This window comes from Mastigoproctus giganteus, chromosome 6, assembly GCF_048544385.1.
Source record: "Mastigoproctus giganteus isolate SK-2022 chromosome 6, ASM4854438v1, whole genome shotgun sequence".
NCBI lineage: Eukaryota > Metazoa > Arthropoda > Arachnida > Uropygi > Thelyphonidae > Mastigoproctus > Mastigoproctus giganteus.
This window is the reverse complement of record NC_143580.1, coordinates 16988384-17010183: the sequence shown is the minus strand read 5'-3', so window position 1 is coordinate 17010183 and position 21800 is coordinate 16988384. Positions and strand designations below refer to the sequence as shown.

The following is a 21800-nucleotide window of genomic DNA, read 5'->3' as shown; positions in this document are numbered from 1 at the left end:
ATAACATTATTCATGATTACAATAAGTGGTGTGCACTGTATTTAGCTTTTAAATACAATAAACAGTATTTTTAAGTTTGATGCATGGTCTTTTAGTTTCACAAAACCACAAGTATACAATGAAATTCTGAAAGACAATGAGAAATAAGAAACTGTCTGTACAGTTTACAAAAACTTCCAAAAAATTTATATAGAACAAATGGAACCACAAAAAAACTTAATATAATTCAATTTAGAATTAAAAAACTTGCAAGGAAAATTTGAAAAAAGCAAAATGAATAATAAAAAATAGAAAAGATGTCATTAAAAGAAGCAGAAATAACAACGAAAAAAAAATCACTTGGACTACAAAAATAGAACAAAAAAGTGACTTTTTAGATTTTGCAATTTGCAGACAAAATAAGTAATTTATCACCATGCATAATGAGCAACAACTTACAAGTAATCATATTGAGTAGGACATCACTAATCATAGATTTGTCATTTGTTGATATGATTCATCAGGGAAAAGTTTAATCAAACCCTAGGCATTATACGCCATATGTTTTATCATTCATAGTTCATCCTGAGATATAGAAACTAATTATGAAATCAAGAAATACAGTGATTCCGGTTATTTGGGCCACCGGTTAATCAGGGCAGCCGTTTATTTGGGACAAATCTTAAAGAACAGAATCCAATTGAAAAAATAGGCCAGGGTTTACTTTACTTAATCAGGTTACTTTACTAAAACATGTCGTTTAATCGGGGCAGGAGACTGCAGCACTCGAGATTACCCTACGATTGTCTCCGGCCATACCACGTGGTTCTGTTGGTTTTCTGGAGGTCACAACCATAAAACAATAAAAAAAAATTATTTATAATTTCAATTAATGTGAAATATGATTACAGTCAGTCCTTGTATAGCATGATAGATGTGTTCCTAGAAACCCTCATGCAATGCAAAATCGTGCAATATAAATAACAGGCCCTATGGGAAAAATAGGGTTAGGTGCCGACCACCCAAGATTGAACATACATTTGTAACCAAAACATTACCAAACACAATCAGTAATCGTAATAAAATATTTCTAATGCTTTCTTTTGCTTCTATTGTAAGCAAATTTGTTCTTAGTTTGATCTTGTATCCAAACAGACGGTCCATCTCTTCCAATTCTTTGTGTCTTGATCTAATGGATTTTGTTACACTTTGAGACACTTTTTTTTTACACTTTTGTTCTTGCTATGAAAGTTGTTTTTATTTTCTCTGCATTCTTGATAATTATCGGCGTTGCCTCATTTAGGCCTGTAGCTCGTGCAATATCATATGTTCGTTCATTTCACTCAAAGTGTTTCGAAATTTCATATTTTATTCTCTATCGACAGAGGCGGACTGGCCATAAGCCTTACCGGGGAAATCCTGGTGGGCTGGAAGCCAGAAGTGTGATTTTGGCCATAAATGCTAGTATGAGGCCGCTACAAATTTTCCCGGGTAAGAATTTTTGACCCAGTCCGCCTCTGTCTATCGATATTGCTTTTCTTTTTCTCTTTGAATCTGTAGTGTCTTCACTAGGATGCTTCCTTTTCACACCTTTTAAATATTTTACTCATTTTTAGGGAATAAAGCACAATTACAAAATGAGGAGGCACGCTTGATACATATAAACAAAGCTGCATGCGTGTAGCATCTGAATAAACAACACTGTAAAGGCAGAGGCACACTATTAACATCTCACTAGCTCACATTTTACTAAAGCATATTTCTGAGGGTTACTACCATAAAACAATTCCAGTTGCATTTCTGCTAATGGAATCTGTTATAAACTGGTAGTCAACTCTATTTAATTGTATTTGTGATAATACCAATAGCTGGAATTGTGTGGGTTTTTACGTTATTATTGTGAAATGTGTTTTCCCCTTCATAAATACATTTTCAGAATCTACTCTTCATTCCTATCGTGTTGTGTTCAGTTGGGACGATTCCGCATTCGACTGCCATTTCTTGTAAACACACAGGTGAATCGTGCATAAGCTAATTCGGTTTGTGTTATATACGATATCGTTCCCCTATTTATAAATCATGTATGATTGAATTCGTGTAATGCAAACACGTGTTATACGAGGACTGACTGTATATATAAATATGATTATATATTGCATCAGGTCAAAAAATGATAAAGAAAGGTTAATGCTCTTAACTATTTAAAAAGAGAGAAAACTTATTCATGAAGCGTTTGTGTATGAGGATGGAATTTATAACATGAATATAAGCAATAACAAAACCAAATATAATTGCTACAGTATGATACTACAACATAAGCGAATCATCACAGCTTCCAATTTTTATACAAGGGCATATGAGAGAGGGAGGTGATACTTTTTCACCCATAACTCACTGTTAATGAGAAAGGATATAACAGATCATTTGAATGTAGCTACAACAACCTGAGAGAATCACAATTTCAGATGTTAGTGAATCAGAATCTAAAATTTTTCACTTTTCTTGCTTTAATATACATGGATAATGGAAGGAAGGAGTATTCCACTACATCTTTATATAAAAATCAGAAATTGTGATTCACTTAAGTTATGTTTGCATTCAAACTATCTATCTCACATTCTTTCTTTTATATTCACATATTACTTTGTACAAAAACTGGATGCTGTGATTCATTTAAAACTATAACAGAGAGAGAGAGAGAGAGAGAGAGAGAGAGAGAGAGAGAGAGAGAGAGAGAGAGAGAGAGAGAGAGAGAGAGAGAGCGCGCACTGTACATTATGTAATTGAATTTGAAAGTGTCTGCAATTCTGCCCAGACACGATAGGAGGGAGTATATGATGAGAGCCTTGTCGATCAATTCGGCCCTGGAAGGATCAAGGGGTAGAATTTTTTTTCAGCCTGGACTGTACTTGTTAACAGGAGAGATTGCTTCTACAGGGATGGGATACACTTAAATAGAAAGGGTGCAAGAATATTTGCTGATGCTATCGAGGCAGTGTTAGGTGGGTCGGAAAACTGCTAGCGTGGGGGAATACAAAGACGAATAGATTAACAGTAGCCACTGGCAGAGGTGAAAGAGATTCTTGCACTGCTTCTATTGGAATGAGCAGAAGCCTGAAAAACAAGATTCAGGATATTTCAGAGACTGCTGGGAGTCATTGCGGTACAAGTAAACACATGGGTTGTGTTAGGGTAGCTAAGAATAGAAAAAGGTACATATATACTTGCGTGTACACCAATGCTAGGAGTTTAGTAAATAAATTTGATGAATTTGAGGTATTGCTCAAAACATCAAAGGCAGATATTGTTGGGATATCAGAGACTTGGTGTCACACAGATATAAGGAATGCAGAACTGGAATTTGGGAAGTACAACATCTACAGAAAGGATAGACTGGATAGGAAGGGAGGAGGGGTTATGCTATTAGTTAAGAAATACATAAAATCCAAGGAAGTGAAGCCAGTGGACATCGCTGGACAGTGCAGTGTCGAGTCAGTTTGGTGTGACATAAGCATTGGGAGATCAAAATTGAGAGTAGGAGTGTGCTATAGGCCTAATGACTCTGAGTATAATAAGAAACTGTACAGGGAAATAGAGTGGGTCAGTAAATCAGAGTCTTATAATGGGAGATTTTAATTTCCCAGATATTGACTGGAGTTTGGGGGCTGGTCACTCACACACTAGCAAGGCTTTTGTGGATTTATTGACTGATTGTTTTCTACATCAGCATGTTCGGGAGGCAACTAGAGGGAGGAATACTCTTGATTTGATTATCAGCAGTGATTCTTCATGCATTAAGAATCTGCAGATAAATGAACCACTAGGTGGCAGTGATCACAGGGTGCTGAAGTGGGATTCACTCAAAGAGGTAACTACCATTAGGGGTAAAGGGAAGGGTTATTGCTTTCATAAAGGCGACTACGATGGACTGAGACAGTATTTAAATTCTATACAATGGGACCAACTGATGATGATGTTACCAACAGCAAATGCAAAATGGGAAGCATTCAAAGAACTTATCTTGGAAGCTACTAGGCTTTACATACCAACTAAGAAATATTGTTCAAGGTTTAGGCCTAAATGGATGTCAGATGAACTGATGAGGCATATGGCAGAGAAGAAACATGCATGGGATACATACAAATTAACACATGACACAGAAGCCTATGATAGATACAAGTTGATCTGTAACCAAGTTACAAAGGAGGTTAGGCAAGCGAAGGCAGAGTACGAGAAATCTTTGGCAAGGGATGCAAAGAAAAACAGCAAACAGTTCTTTACTTATGTAAACTCTAGAAGCAAGGGGATGAATCAGATTGGTCCACTTGATATCGATGGGTCAACTGTTGATGATCCTGCTCAGGTAGCTAACAAACTAAATGAATATTTTGTATCGACATTCACACATGAGGAGTTATTTGGCGAGGGGAAAGCCAGAGGTGTATTCAACTCTAGCAGTAAGCTACAGAATCTTGTAATAACTGAGAGTAAAGTGGAGGAGAAACTGTTGAAGATAAACACAAGAAAGGCTCCCGGGGTGGATGGGATCTATCCAGTTATATTAAAGGAGGCAGCAGAGGAAGTAAGCAAACCCTTAGCCATAATTATGAGAGCTTCCTTGGACTCAGGGGAGGTACCCGCAGACTGGAGATGTGGAAATGTGACCCCAATTCATAAAGGAGTATCAAAGGCTGACACAAGCAATTATAGACCTGTGAGTTTAACTTCTGTTCCAGGAAAATTAATGGAGGCACTAGTTAAAGAAGCACTGCAGGATCATTTAGACAAGACTTCAGTTATAGTTCGGACACAGCATGGTTTTGTTAAGGGGAAGTCTTGCCTGACCAATTTGATTGGATACTATGATGCAGTCACAAAGGAACTGGATGCAGGGAATAACTTTGATATTATATACTTGGATCTTAGAAGGGCTTTTGATACTGTTGCACATGGAAGACTACTGCACAAATTGGAGATTGCTTCTACAGGGAAGTGTGACATTGGAGGCAAATTGCTGCTGTGGATAAAGGGGTGGCTGAGGGGGAGAAGACAGAGAGTGGTAATCAATGGACACTGCTCATCGTGAACTAATGTTATTAGTGGAGTCCCTCAGGGCTCAGTGTTGGGTCCATTATTGTTTTCTGTATTCATAAATGATATTGATGATGGTATATCAAGCTTAATGTTGGTTTGCAGATGATACAAAGGTAGGCAGGGTTGTCAAGGACACTACTGACACTATGCTGCTGCAACAGGATCTGGAAAGGTTGAGCAGATGGGCTTAGAGGTGGCAAATGAAGTTTAACATTGACAAATGTAAAGTACTACACATGGGAAACAGCAACCCCAGAGCAACGTATCAACTCTGTGGTACTACACTGACAGTGGTAGAGAATGAAAGGGACCTGGGGGTGGTTGTGCAGGCAGATATGAAGTTCTCTGAGCAGTGCAGACAGGTTGCAAGAGTAGCTCATGGTGTATTGTCAATGATATATAGGAATTTTTCTAGCAGGGATAAGGAGGTGATTATTCCCTTGTAAAAGGCAATGGTCAGGCCACACTTAGAGTACTGTATACAGGTCTGGAGGCCTCATTTCAAGAAGGATGTAGAGCTGCTGGAACGAGTACAGAGAAGGGCAACAAGATTAGTGAATGGAACAAAGGGGTGCTCTTACGAAGAAAGGCTTAAGTTTTGCAAATTACAGTGTCTGGAGATTAGGCACCAACGAGGTGATCTGATAGAGGTGTATAAAGCTTTGAATGGTTTGAGCATGCTCAATGCTGATGGGATTCTTCCTCTTGCTCAGAATAATCACCTGAGAGGGGAAAAAATTCAAATTGAGGAAAGACAGATGTAGGATAGACGTGAGAAAATTTGCCTTTAGCCAGCGGGTGGTTGGTTGGTGGAACAGATTTCCATCCCTTGTCGTGGAAGTTGATAGCCTAAATACGTTTAAGGCTCAGCTGGACAGGTATTTTGAACGAACAGAGAGGTGAAGTGGAAGTGGTTGTTTTTTTTTTTTTTTTTGGCTGATGCTGCATAAAGCTTGCTTTCTTGCATAAAATGCCTCTACTAATGCTAATGCTAATACAGTTAGTGTGAAACTAGCATTATGTATCTAAAGCAGCTTCACCCATAAGCTCAATGTTGCAACAATGATTTGACATGCTTCTAGTAACTGGGGTGTATCAATGCACCTTTTTTTAAGGTGCACCGGTATGCACCAGTTACTCAAAATATATGCCAATATAAATATTAAATATATTAAAACTAAAACATTTTTTATACAAAAATATCCATTAGGTATGAATCCAAATCTATTTGTCTTATGAGCCTTTAAAGCTTGCCAATTAAGACTTTTCCAGCCACAGAAATCTTCATGAATGCAACTCATGTTATCATGAAGATCTGACTGCATATAATATATTCGGATTGCCACAATTAGAATCAGTATTGATAGCAGTTTTGGAAAACAATTCCATAACAACAAAAACAAAATAAAATGAAACATTTATGGTATTAGTTCCAATTACAGCAAGCTGACTGTGATGAACCATACTCAATGTAACTAATCAATTAAAACAACAAAAAATACTCTGCTTTTCAGAAGGAAAAAGAATTAAAGGGTATAATGACCAGAACAATGGCAAATGAATGAAAGCATGAGTTACAAAGCAGTATACAAGCTTTTCAGACTGTTTCCCCTACTCACATATAATAATCTCTCAATTTGCAAACTTTGCTGTCATAGTGAATGACAGCAAAGATATATCATTCTCTTTCCTTCATAACAGAAAGTTCTGTGCAAATGTCAGTCAAGCTATCAGATCATCAACTATGATGCTAATGTGAATGATGAGTCTTATACAGGCAATGATGAAATATTTTTAGTTCTTTGTGCAGATGCATTCAACAATACTAAAAGATGTGCTACAACCCAAGCACTACTGTGGCCAAGAGCCATTTCATTTGGTATGGTGGGTGTCCCTTAATACATCAAAAATAATGTATTTTTGTCTTTTGTCTGCTCTGGCACTGAGATGCTGAAACCTCAAATCTGGTCTTCTTTCTGACGCAAGGCTCTATTATGCTAAAGAGTTTTAGAATTTCACACAGAAGTCTTTCATTCTAAAATATACAGTCATTTTTGCTGTTGGAAACCATATATCATCAGTAATAATACTTTCAAATGCATGCAGCAATGAATTTTTATTGCTGTAAATCTGCTCAATAATATGGAAAATGCATGCACTTGCATTGCCACCATTCTTCTGATGACAAGTTTTAGAATATTTTCAGGGAGAAAAGGTTCAAAAACTAATATGTCTAAAATTCCACGTTTGAATATAACCCATCCAGTCTTAGATCTACAGAGGAACCTTAATTACGACCAGCCTGTAAGAGACTAAATGAAAACAAGGCCAAATTAGAAGTGACCCAAAACACAAATTTGATTTTCTTCATTTTAGAGCTCTAAATGGGACAGGAGAACATGAACTCTGTTTCACTGCCACTCACCTTGGTATTATTGCATGAATTGTTAGTCAGTCATCAATGAAGGAAAAAATAAAATCATATAAATCCAATTTTTTTTTTTTTTTTTAGATTTATAATGCTCCCCAACCCTTCTCATCCCAACACAATTTCTAGGTAAAGCATATGACAAAACCTAATTACCCACCAACACAATATTCACATTTACACATTCTGGTGGTGAAGAGAGGAGAGTAAAAAACACAAAACAAAATATAACTAATGTAAACAAATGTATATAAAAGGGGGGGTACCATACAGAAAAGCTTAAAGTAGATTCAGTTGTTTCCCATAAGTGTGAAGCTTCAGGACATCATGCCAATAAATTGTATGTCAGCTTCTTTGTTTGGCCATTAAAAAACCCAAGTTGCCAGGAAGAGAAAAGCTTGCATCTCTGTCAATTACTGCTGCTGGTACTTTAAAACTTTAACAGTTTCTGACATCATTAACAGGAATAAATAACTCTGGTGATGGAGAACCAAACTGAGATCTTTCTGAATGAGAAGATGACATAGCCACTATACTATTACACAAGATAAAAATAACATAAATATTGCTAAAGTAAAAAGGAATATCTGTAATTTGAAACATCAGAAATTTTAAGAATGTCTCAGAAAAAATTGGCACCCACAATAGTGATATTACATAAAAGCAATAATCCTCCTCCAACTTTAATTTACACATAGTACTGATGCTCAGAAAATAGTATTATAACAAATCAACTTCCTGTGACAAGTGTACTACACGGTATATTCAACATAAATGTACTGCTTTGCAGGGAGAAATCAGATATTCCAAAATTAATCTGAAAAGGCAAATGAATAAGCCATTACTAAAATTAACACTTGACACCACATTTAATATTGAAAGTAAGTGTATATGTTGTAAAGGTATAAATAGCTTTACACCTATCATACCAAATTACTAAGCATTTTTATGCAAATGGACACATTTCTGGGTTTTCTATAGAATCCTATCAATTTCCATATCAATTGGGGCAGAGCCCACAACTGTCACTATCAATATAAAAATGTTTAGTATTTGATAATAATGTAAAGGCTTTGCATTTTTACAAAGAATAACAAATATACTTGACTTCCATCATTAAATATGGTATCAAGTATCTCCTTTAAGTTATTTGATACCACATTAACTTTAGAAACTATTTAACCAAATGTGCCATTCTTATATCTTAAATAGCCAAGGATTTATGATATTACTGAGATTATGGTGCACAAACTAAGTCATTTTCCTTGCAAAAGAAACATGCATAATACTTCACTGTCCTTGCTCTTTCACAATCTTTGTTATGAAAGAGCAATGACCAACAATTTACATTACTATAATTTAAATTACGATTAAGATATAAAAAAATACTGGTAGTATAAAACTTACCAGCACCCTCACCTCCATGACTAAATCTTCTAGGTTTTGTTGTAGCAGATGCACTTCGTTGGACCTTTATATGAGCTGGAGACTGAGCAGTACTTGGACCTTCTATACTTGGCCTTAAGGCTCGTAATGATAAGCTTGAGCTAGACCGTGAATCACAACCTTCATTCTATAATAAAAAAGAAAAGGGTGTTAAAAAAACAAAGGCAACCGTATGCATTAAGACAGCTGCAAACGGAAAATGATTACTTGATTAAAGCGATGTTTATTCATTTTAAAATACAACTAGATTATTATGTTATGTGAAGAGAGGAAAAAATTTATCAATGAATTTGCAGACAGAATTTAAAAAAAAAAAAAAAAAAAAAAAAAAAGAGTAAATTTGAAACAAATTCTTAAAATATACACATCCACAACATATACACATACACATACACTTTTCTTTATCTGTTTTTGTCTAAATGTTATGTGCTGTGGTCAAAGGCATTTGTATAGCAATTTATGCTAACAGAAGGGGAAATCAGATATGAAATTAGAACAAAAATAGATATTCCTGATCTCTGGGATGAGATCAGGAATATCTATATCAGGAATAACTCAGAATGTTGAGATATTTTGTGCAAGCAAAAGTAAAAAGTATACAATTAAAGATATGTACTCAGGTTGTCCAGGGGCATAATTTCCCATCTGCACAAGCAATGGCACTGAACACTGTAGTTATGTTGATCAGGAAATGGCTATGTTTTAAAATTGTAATATTTCAGTCAATAAGGTTAATTGTTATTAAAATAAATTATAATGTATAGATAACATGCAGGCCTGTAAGGTTAATTTTTAAAAAAATACCACACTATCTTATATATTCTCTATTAATTTATTCTCTAGCATAGATTAATTCTTATAATTATTATTATTACAGGTAACTGGGCTGATATATGGGATATGGTATCCCTTCAGGATGCCACACCATTTCACTATTTCAGTAATATATTCTGAGATGGTCCATATATACAATATGTTTCAATAGTTGTTTTTTACATTTACCCATATGCCAAATTACAACTATCAATTTTCTTGGTAAAATGCACAAGCAACTGTGGCATCTACATTATATTACTATTTATTTCTTTTAGCCTATTAAGCTTAATTAACATAAGTCTGTTCTAATCACAAAACTATTCAATTTGCATTATACATTTTGTTACTTATAATTCAATTTTTAGGTTAAATATCTAATGTATATAACTTCGACTTGTCAGCTAACATTCAACACTAATTTAATCAGAAAATACACATTCTAGTCATTCAAGTGGAGAGAAAACTAAAAAACAAATGAACTGCTTTGTTACTGTTGCCTTCTGGCTGAAGTAGCCAAGGTGATTTTCTAACAGACTGTAAAAATTCGCCAATTTGATAAAACTGGAAAAATATAAATAGTTGTAATAATAAAATACTATACAGCTTATTAATTACTTAATAAAAGAAAAAGTGTGCGCATGCATACATGGACTGACTCATTAGTAAGATTTAATAACTTTTTTTTTTTTTTTTTTACGTAAAACCTTTCAATCTATGATATTAATTATCTTTGTGCCTGCTGCTTAACATCAGAGAAAGAACTCATATATGAACTGTTCATCAACTTCAAAAAGACAAGGAAGATACAGGCTAATTATTTCTTAATTTAACTTCATAGTAATTATTAACTTGCACTCTACTTTATCAAACAATTTTTCAGCGGTCTGAAGCACACTGTTGCCCATCTGATACATTCATGCATTTAAAAGTGAACAACATTTACGTAACATTTGCTTAAGCACGGCACTAGTGGTGGTGGTGGTATCCAGAGAGTTAAAAAGAAATTACTGGAAATTTAGTACTGATTGTTCACTCATATATAATTTGAGTGAACAATCAGTATTAGTGTTGAATCAGTGAAGTTCTGTTGTAAAATGAATGAATTTTAGTTCCATAAAGTTAACACTTTACTGTTCTATTTTCCAATGGTAGTTTTGACCTGAGATTAAGTCAATTTGGATTGGAAATGGCAGAAACATTTTTGAACTTTCTTCTCACTATTACTGAATTAATCAGCCTCCATACTGTCATTAACAATCCTGAAAAACCTTTGTATCATCTGCAAACTTGGAAGGTTTCTTGACAAAAATATCCAGTTTTTCTTCTGTCAAACTGAAAGAAAAAGTTCCAAAAGTAAGATGGTTTTCCCCCCAAGTGGATTAAAATCCAAAACAACATATTTTTATTCAAGAAGCAGTGGCCATGTTAAGGTATTTCACCAATTAAAAATATACTTGTGAGATAAGGAAGGCCAGGAATCAGAATTAAGTTTAATGCTAATAATTACTATATTTAAAGTACCACAGAACGCTTGATGTATATTGATGAAATAATGGAGACGACTGTAAGCAATTTATCATATTTTCTTTGCAACATCAGTATAAAGCTTTTTCAGAAAAATAGGATTCAATCAACTCATCGTTCAAAGGCATCAAGTTGCAATGCCAAGTCAGCTAACTCATATACAATACCTATAATGCATTAATAATGGTAATGGAGGTTAGAGAGCTTTACGCCACTTCTTTTCTTGTCACATAAAAAAAGTTACCTATTAATATAGTCATAGGCTCTTGGAAGCAAACTCTTAGGTAAAGAAAAGTTGAGAAAAATATATTTTTAAAATGAAACTGTGTTGTGTCTTTAAATGAAGATATTGGTTCATACTGGTTCACTAACAGACTTAACTATATGCAATTTTGAGAAAGGGATTTAGAAAATAGAACTTGAAATAAAGTTACTTATCAGAGGAATCCCATAGTAATAATCTAGATTAAGTTAGTCAAAGTTAAGCAGGATTGGCACAGGCAGTTATATTAGTTATTTTTCAATATTAGATATGGCACACAGACCACACACAAAGACACATACTATATACATCTCATTAATTACTTAAATGACTTAGCTACCAAGCCAATACTGAGTTACTTGCCCTGGAGAGTGGTTTCTCTAACCATGCTAAAGGAAAGTATGCCACATTCAGCAACAGCTGGAATATTTAATTTACATAAAATGGCACTACCTTAATGTTTGCGGCTCTTGTTTAGGCAATATTCTGCATATGAATAGGATTTTCTATTTTATTACTGCTAAGTATGTTATTTAAGTAAAATCTATTGAAGTTGGTAGGTATTCCTCTTTTTTTTAATAAGAACTGCAGTGCTTAATATCTTTTTTGGTATAACTCTAAACACATGATATTATTATATTCCTGTGTATCCTAATGAGTATATTCGTATTCTAATTATTCAATAATAATCTTATTATTACTATTATTCAATAGTAATCTTCCTTTTTGTCATATAATCAATATTTCTCTGTTATCACTATAATTTCTGTAGTTATCACTATAATTTCTGTAGTTATCACTGTAATTTCTGTAGTTATCAATGTAATTTCTCTGTATTTGCTACCTGGGAGTCTAAAAACGCTGATGGAACTGATATTGGGGTCACATTTAAGTCAAGTAGACCTAATTTTGGCAAAGTCCGGACGGTCTGTGATAGCCAAATCCTCTGCTTCCACCTTCACTATGGTGGGACTGTTCGTAATCCTGGGTATAACCTCAATGCACAAGCACACTGTGGAGGACCACCCAGGTGTGAATCAACGCAAGCAGGGGTCGAGGTGTGCCGCCCACACCACATGGAGGAATATAGCCCCTCTGTGTTACCAGGCAATACTAGGTGGTAGATGACTCTCATCAACTGGTGCAATACCACCACTTTGCTTATTGGAGGCTAGAAGTGGTGGAACCCATGTTTAGTCTCCAGAGCTAAGTTCTGGTCAACTCTTTCCCATTTCTTCCGCAGTATTACTGATTACTTTTGAGGTTATGATGAACATCATGGCAAGATCCAATCTTCCTTACATTTCAAGGGTACAGCTCTAAAACTGTGTTCGCAGGCACACCGGACCGAACCTATTGGTAACTCTTTAGGAGGCTTCCGGATCAGCTAGTGTATAATCTTGCTACCTTTACTCTGCCAGATAGTGACTGGGGGGGAGTCCGAGTAGTGTGTATGTGGGGGACATTGTCAAGGCCACGTTACGTCAAGGATCTGGGTATATTCTTACCATGTGTACGCCACATCCAAAAATGTCAGTACTTCATACAGCATTCCCCCCCCCTCACTTTTTCTTACCATTGAATACACCATGAATTGTCAAACTAACAGAGTAAGCCTATCTGTGAAAAGATCTAAACCTCCCAAACACTTCCTAGTTCATTTCACAAATATACGTGGTCTCAATTTAATCTCAACGATGTCCATTTCCACTTGCAGTCTGCCAAACACCATGTACTTTTTCTGACAGAATCTCAGTTATTGATTGATTCAACTACTGCTCATCTCAGTTGCCCAAATTATTCAGTGTATGATTCCTTTCGCCACAATGGTGGTATTTGGCATATGTCCGCTCTGATAATCCCTATCAGAGACTTGGTAATATGGAATCCCCTCTGTTCGGTCTTCTCTGGCTTAAAATCTCTCTACCTCATTGTGTCAAATTCATCTGTTGTCTCTACTGTTCTCCCAACTCCAATAATCACTTGGAGCTCTTTGACTTCCTCTCTTTTCAGCTTGACTTTCTCCAGTCCAACTTTCCTAACAGTGAGGTAATTTTCCTTGGTGATTTTAATATTCACACTCCAGCTGGAGTTGTGAGCATTAATCACAGGGGACAGTGCCTACAATGGGCAGACGAGCATCGAAATTGGACCTTGATTGATTGGAAGAAGGTCGTCTGGTCCTATAAATCACGTTTCCTGTTGCACCATGTGCACGGCCTGGTACGTGTATGTCATTTACCTGGGGAAGTGATGGAGCCTGGATGTACGTGGGATGAAAAAAAAAAAAAGCCCGTGGCAGTGGTGTCATGCTTTTGGTGATGTTCTGCTGGAATAAACTGGGTCCAGACTTTGTTATTTGTTATTTGGTTTTTAGGAGCATTAGCAACTAAGGCCATATTGCTCCGGGATATGCGGTGGTCATTCCTTGACCTTTCCGCATACTCCGTATTTGGTGGTGACGGGGCTCGAACCCCGGTCTAATCAAGAAGCATGTGCTACGCACTGCTGCTCCTTCCCACCTGGCTACGGAGGCGCCCGGGTCCAGACATCCATGTGCCAGGCACTCTGATGTCTACTTCCTACCTAAACATCACTGCTGACCAGATACACCCTTTCATGGTAATGGTCTTCACCTCTGGTGATGCCGTCTTTCAGCAGGTTAATGCGCCATGCCACACCACCCGGATTGTTCGAGACTGGTTCACGGAACATGAGAAAGACTTCCAGGTATTGCCCTGGCATCCAAATTCCCCAGGTATTGCCCTGGCATCCAAATTCCCCAGACATCAATCCCATCAAGCATCTGTGGTTTGCGTTGGTACAGCAACTCCGATCTGTGGCATCTCAACCATGGACCTTACAGGAGCCAAAAGATCTGTTGGTTAAGTGTTGGTGACAGATACCACAAGACACATTTAAAAATCTTGATGCATCCATGCCTCGCAGAGTATGAGCTGTTTTGGCTGCACGTGGAGGTCCAACATCATATTAGGTAGGTGGTCATAATGTTTTGGCTGGTTGGTGTATATACGCACACACGCACGCACGCACACACTGAGTTATCACTGAATTATAACTACCCCTCTGGTGATGCCTTCTTTCAGCAGGATAATGCGCCATGCTGCACCACCTAGATTGAAAAGTACAAGAGAATGCAGTTAGTCTACCTACTTAGGTGTCAGTGGTTCAGTAGGTAGTAAAATTCCAGGAATGATGGGTAAAATGAAGGATTTATTGGACTTCAATAAAGGACAGATTGTGGGTGCTCAATGAGCTGGTGCCTTGATTTCCATAACGGTTAAACTGGTGGGGTGTTGGAGAAACGGCCGTAGTTAAAGTGTACCAGGACTGGTGTCAAAATGGTCAAACGACGACCTGATGGCAAAATTGCAAAGGCGGGCAAAAGGTTGATGTTAGAGGTGAGCGCTGGGTACGATGACTCATACAGGCGAAGCACTGTTGAAGAGTTGATTACCGAATAGAACGTAGGCCAACCTGGAACAATATCTGGCACGACCATGTGGCACACAAGTTGGACATTAGAAGAATGAAAGAAGGCGTGCTGGTCAGATGAGTCACATTATTTACTCCACACCGTGGATGGTCGTGTACAGATTTGGCATCAACAACATGAGGCTCTTCATCCATCATGCATGGTATCAAAAGTGCAGTTGGAGGTGGCTGTATGGTGTGGGGCATGTTTCACTGGCAGGAACTTGGACTCCTGGTGCATGTGGAACAACGTATCAGTGGTCTCTGCTATTGTCAACTGCTTGCTGATTGTGTACACTTCGCTATGTTACACTTTTTCCCAAATGGCTATGGTGTCTTCCAAGATGACAATGCACCGAGCCATCGGGCACTTGTTGTGCAGGGCACCTCCGTAGCCAAGTGGGCAGGAGCAACAATGCGTAGCACACACTTCTTGATTAGACCGGGGTTCGACCCCGTGCCCACCAAATACGGAGGATGTGGAAAGGTCAGGGAATGACCACCGCATATCCCCGGAGCAATATGGCCTTAGTTGCTAATGCTCCTAAAAACCAAATAACAAACAAACAAATTTGTTGTGCAGGAATGGTTTGAGGAACACAGTTCTGACTTCCAGCATATCGATTAGCCTCCGAACTCCGCCGATATCAATCCCATAGAACACTTGTGGGACACTATGGAAAGGGATATCAGGCATGTGAATACCCCAATCACCTCCATACCTGCATTGCTGGCCGCATTACACACAGCTTTGTTGGCCATACCTCCGAAAAGCTTCCGACATCTTGTTGAATCAATGCCACATCAGATAGCTGCTGTACTGAGTCATAATTCAGTGATCACTCAGTGTATATAGGGGGTTTTATCAAACTTTTTATCATTTTTGAAGGGATCTGTAGATCTCAGTAGTTTGGGAACCACTACTCCAAGTGTTTCTGAACACTATAGCTCCTTTTTTTGGAATCTCCTGGACAAAGAAGCTAAAGAGAATTACAAGACAAAGATGACACAATCCCAGGAGAGGTTGGTGGAGGTCACATGCTGAGGAATTCCCAAGGATCAACTGGTTCCTCTTTGCTGTAAGCTACATTGAATGTCAGCGAGGAGAGGTAGGTCATGTGGCTAATTTTCTTCTCTGGTCTGTGGACAAAATCAATCACATGCTGAGGAATTCCCTAGGATCAACTGTTTCCTCTTTGCTACAAGCTGCACAATTTCAGAGAGGGCAGGTGGGTCATGTAACAGGTTGGGTTATATGCTGAGGAATTCTCAAGGATCAACTGGTTCCTCTTTGCTGTAAGCTACATTGAATGTCAGCGAGGAGAGGTAGGTCATATGGCTAATTTTCTTCTCTGGCCTGTGGACAAAATCAATCGACTGTTGGGGGAAGGGGGGGAGTATTTGTTTTAAGTTTATACCCTTTAAATCAAATATTAACATTGTGTTTCTTAAGCTCCAAATTCTTTCTTGTGTACATATCATACATAAACCTTAAACCCAAATATTATTACACAACATGAAACAAAAACAACTGCTAAAAATGCCTTAAAGAAAACCAAAGCAATGTTTATATCAAAAAATTAGCATAAAATTAATTTATAAAAAGCAATTAAAAAAAAAAAAGAAAGGTGGCTCACCTCAGTTGGCCTTTTCCCTAGTAGCAAATAATTTGCCATTATGTCATCATATTTTTTGTTCCTGAGCGACTCTTCAATTTCTTCTCGACTATAGCCCATCGACATAAGAATTTCTAAAAATTATATTGAAGATTAAATAAAAGTTTGTTATAACGTACAAGCTTACTATTTAATACTAACTGTAAATGAGCATTTTTACTTAAAAAAAAAAAAAAAACACATGCAGAAGATCAATGGAATAATTATCCATTATAGGGTTGCCATATTCATAAAATAAGCATCAACTTATTCCGTTCTGGTGTCAGCACAAATTAATAGTGTGCATACATTTTGACTTAAAAAAAAAAAAAAAAAAAAAAAAAGAAAGAAAAAGGGGGGAAAAAAAAGCATTTCCCATTTTAATGTAAAGTAGCAAGAAAAAAAAAAGTGCGCAAAACAATTTACACAAGATTGACAGTAAAAATCATGCAATAAACAAATTAAGCTAGTTTTCCAGACTGCCTTAAAACCTCTACATAGTTTTCTACTAAAATAAATCAGTGCTACGTGATAAAGATCTTTAAACACCAAAGTAACTTTTTAAGGAATGCCTGTGATTTTTGTAAGTTGTTAATCAATTGCAATAACAACACAAGAAATGTTGATTGCCTTTGCTCATCTTCATACAAAGAATGGCCTCAACTATCAACAAAAATTCCATCAACTGAATGAAAATTTTGTTTTGAAATATGAATAGTTACTACATTACGAATTATATGATAAATTTCCATAAGTATTATGAATCATAATAGGATCATTGTGAAGTTCTACAATAATCAAACATTACAAATCTGTCAATTAAGTTAATAGGAATTTCAGGAATAAAGGCAATGCCATATGAAATTTTGTGAGAATAATAATAAATCATAATCATTAAGTGCTATCTTAATAATCATTAAGGTAGCACTTAATGATTATGAAATATAGGGTTATTCATCTAAAGCAATAGTTAGACAATAAGCTAAACATGTAAGACAAACATATTGCTCTTTAAATCAGCAGTTCCAAAATCATGGGACTTCAGACATTGTCTGTGAAGAGATTCTGATTTGGTACACTAAATGTACCTTGCACTGGTTGTTGCATGCTCATAAAAAATTACAGATGTTTCCACAGGACCTAATATGTATGCCTGTATGCATATTTGTAGATGTGCTTGCAAGCACAAGTGAAAATATGAGTCAATGATGAAAAACAGTAGCGTAGCAAATAGTCACACAAGTAGATGTGTTGTGGAATTACATGCAACACTCAATATTTTTGGACCATTTTAATTTTAGTGCACCATTTTAAACAGTTTAAATTGGTGCCCTTTATAATTCTATTCTTTATTCTGGCAATATACTGGATAACAAGAACAAATAATATCTTTAGTAAGAGCAATCTTAACCAAAAAAAAAAAATCACTTCCCAACTTACAAAACAAAGCAAACAGATTGAGAGAAATCAAAGATAAAACTCTCCAGGAAAATCATACACCAGTGGATACACAGTACAATTTTGCACAACTAACATGGATTCCTCTGATTTTTTATGGCTCTATTTAAAAATAATCAATGATGCAGATGGAAATGAAAGATCACAGTGCAGGCATATTAAAATTGACATTATAATTTTAATAGATATTTTAATATTTAAATTTAAGTGTGGATGGTGAACTGTGGGACTACTACTGGATTAAATTTTGAAAAATGACATTATATGACCTATTAGAAATGAATATCATATGTGATCATCACATTACTCTAGCTACAAAATAATTCATATCACTAATAATGCTAAGAAAAGATGGCTTGGGACTTCTCAGACTAATTGTCAGATGCAAAGGTAGTAAGTAGATAACAGTATGGCACTGTCACATTCCTGAAATCCTAATGTCAAGTCACTGAGATTTTGAGTTTTCAAATGTTGCAGAACTTTATAAGTAATTTATATATAAGCGATCACCCAGTTTTTATTTAATTGTCACTACTTTCAACCATATATAGTTTTCTAAGAAAGTAATATCCTTCACATCTGAAAATACAGGTTTGATTTTAATTAATGAGAAATTTTACAAATAGCTTTAACATAATTCTGCAGTTTAAATTAATTTAGGATATTGCCAAAAAAATGTCAACACTTGATAAAACACCAAATACAAAAATGAATTTTTTTCACTTTCTTTCCTTAAACCTCAATTTCTTTTCACTTCCCAATAACAAAACACTGCTGACTTCAACATTCATAACAGCAACTGGCTTTCCTTTTCCAACTATTCTTATAGCTGCCATGGATGTCAAAACATTTTCTACCACCAAAGATCTAATCAACTGCTCACCTGCCTATTAAAATATCAGATAATCCCAACTTAATCTAATATGTTTGATCTGCTCCTTGCCAATAACTCTGAAATATGCTATAGGTATTAACTTTCCTTAGAGTACCATAGACCACAAATTAGGGTTGATCACTTCTTTTATGTGGCCCTTTATTCAGATTCATCCCTAGTTTCTTGTTTTTGGAATGGAATTATAAAAATACTAAACAAAACAATCTATATAATTTCAATCCCTCTTTTCTCTGGTTGGAGAATAGTGTTTAAATTGCTAACTGCCGCACTTTATCTGATGGAAGCAGTGAAATCATTCTCGTGAGAATAAAAATCTTATTCTATCATTGTTAGAAGAGGAATCAGCAGAAGAGCAATTGATATAATATCAGAACACGTATCACAGAAATCAAAAGGATGCATAGAGTGCAGCTAAACAATAATTATAAACTTATTCTAGAAATAAGATACAGTATAAGGAAGGTATAGCAATAGCATCTAGAATTAGTTTGGAAGAAAGTTTAAATTGGTTGAGGAGCAATATCTACTAAAGTTATGTGGGCAAAATTTAAGGACAGTTTGGTGATGAAATTTCTATTGTTATTTTAAGAAATGGAGAGAAATATAAAACTAAAAATGGTAAATGGCTACTAGAATTTTTTCTAAACCACAATCTTTTAATTACAAACAGTATTTCAGCACAAAGATAGCTACAACTTTACATGGAGGGCAAACAAGAGAAACAAGCATATATAAGTTCCACTAATGAGCTCTTTGTTTTGTTGTTCTAGTCTTAGGCATGATTTTTAGTTTAAATTTAAATTAAAAATACTACACTAAACCAAGAGTTATGCAAGTATAATAATAACATTATACTATTCCCAATTTACATGACAATAGAAATGAACTTACCTAATATGAAAGAAACTAAGCAAGTAACTTACCTAATTAGGTAAGTTTGCTTCTATAGCCATTCAGTCCATATTTTCTTTAGTTTTAATTATCCATTTCATTGTCTTATTTATACATTCTGTCTACCATGTTCTACATAATTTTTCTTTATTTTTCATTTGCCTTTGTCTCAGTGATGTGTACATCTGCTACTTACTGTTATTATTCCCATCACTGGCTGTTTACTACAATGATGCCAGACAATGAGGAGAATGTCCTACGTCTTGCAGAAGGCAATCAGAGTACGAGTACTCGAGCAATAGACTAACGATTGGGTATTTCCCAATCCACTGTCAACAAACCAAGTAAGTTCATACCATCTGCGTCCAATCATTGGAGCCTGCAGATTATCCATTCTGGAGGACTTTTGCTACTTGGTCTCTTCAACGGAAAAGGTTCGCAAATGCTAACTTCCAGCAGGATCGCTGTTCACGCGACCTCCCGTTCAACATCCTCTACCGCATGACAAAGGCATTTCGGACCCTGCAATGCTATGTGATTCCAATTCGTCTTTGTCTCCCCTACACCTCCTGCAAGTTTGTCGCACTGGTAGTGAACCACCCTGTATATATATTTTTTCTTTTAATATATTTTGGTTTTGTTCCTCTGTCATGTCAACCATAATTACATGCCGGCTTTCTATATATCCTCCCTTATACCCTTATTTTCACATATATTTATACTTTGGATGTTTCTTAAAAAAAAAAAAAAAAAAACTTTCCCTCCTCTCTTTCCCTTAATTCTATTTATTAATTTTACTTTCTCATGGCACGTACTACTTTATGTTAGAAACAGAAGACTATATTGTTATTTTTTTTGTGCAGTTCTGGTGGTTGATACTTGAGGAGACGCCAGGATTTGCAATATGCAACAATATAATTTTGTACATAAGTATTTATTTATTTCTATATAGTGTTTAAAATCCCCCCCCCCCACACACACCTTTTTAGTGACTATACTACCTACTCCCATGTTTCCCTTTTTTCTTTTCTTTCTCAGCAGCTATTTATCTATATTTCCATCCCCCCCTTTTTTTGCAGCTCAAAAGAGCAATTTAAATATCATAAAAATCTATTAAAATTTAAATATCATTACTACATGGCCATTCAAACTGCACTGATAGAGGTGATGATGAACATTCCAGAAATTGCTTCCTAGAGTAGCTTCAGCAGCCTTTAGTATCACTGGCTGTAGTGATCAATGCAGGGAAAGATCACTTTTAAGGAAACAAATACCAAAAGTTTGTATCTTGTGTGGTGTCTTGTCCACCTAGAGTAAAATAGTGATTTGTCTATCCTAAAATCTGTAGGATGAACAGACCATCTATCTTAGCACATTACTGTGCAAAGGTAAGTATTTGTTTATTCACACCCACAGAGTAATCACAATTGCTGTTTCATAAAATTTTATGAACTAGTATTTTGAACACTGGCTGATAGAGAAGGGCAGCCCAGGCAAAACTCATCTTCAACTACAAAAACAATCGTTTGTTTGTTATTTGGTTTTTAGGAGCATTAGCAACTAAGGCCATATTGCTCCCGGGGTATGCAGTGGTCATTCCCTGACCTTTCCGCATCCTCCGTATTTGGTGGTGACAGGCTCAAACCCCGGTCTAATCAAGAAGCGCATGCTACGTACTGCTGCTCCTTCCCACCTGGCTACGGAGGCGCCGCTATGACAAAGTGATGTATAGACAATGTGATGAATAACGATGGTTAAAAAAAAAATAAAAAAAGGAATATTCTGAGAGCTAATTTTAGTGAAGACAACCAGACCCTGTCGATATAAAAATTTCATATGAAATTCATTTTATATTAT

The 21800-nt window shown here is 36.0% G+C and overlaps 1 protein-coding gene across 10 annotated transcripts in view; it reads right to left on the bottom strand.

Moving 5' to 3' along the window:
- The window catches only part of LOC150084011 (serine/threonine-protein kinase MARK1), a 343303-nt gene that overhangs the window by 102828 nt on the left and 218675 nt on the right, over positions 1 to 21800 (bottom strand). For 9 of the 10 annotated variants that reach the window (XM_090375845.1, XM_090375847.1, XM_090375850.1 and 6 more), the window contains 2 exons: positions 16682 to 16794; positions 8909 to 9074 (listed from right to left, as the gene is read on the bottom strand). In XM_090375845.1, the coding sequence (XP_090231971.1) occupies positions 8909 to 9074; positions 16682 to 16794 (279 nt within the window). The remainder of the gene's footprint in view (positions 1 to 8908; positions 9075 to 16681; positions 16795 to 21800) is intronic. The other variant, XM_090375849.1, reaches the window with a different exon arrangement.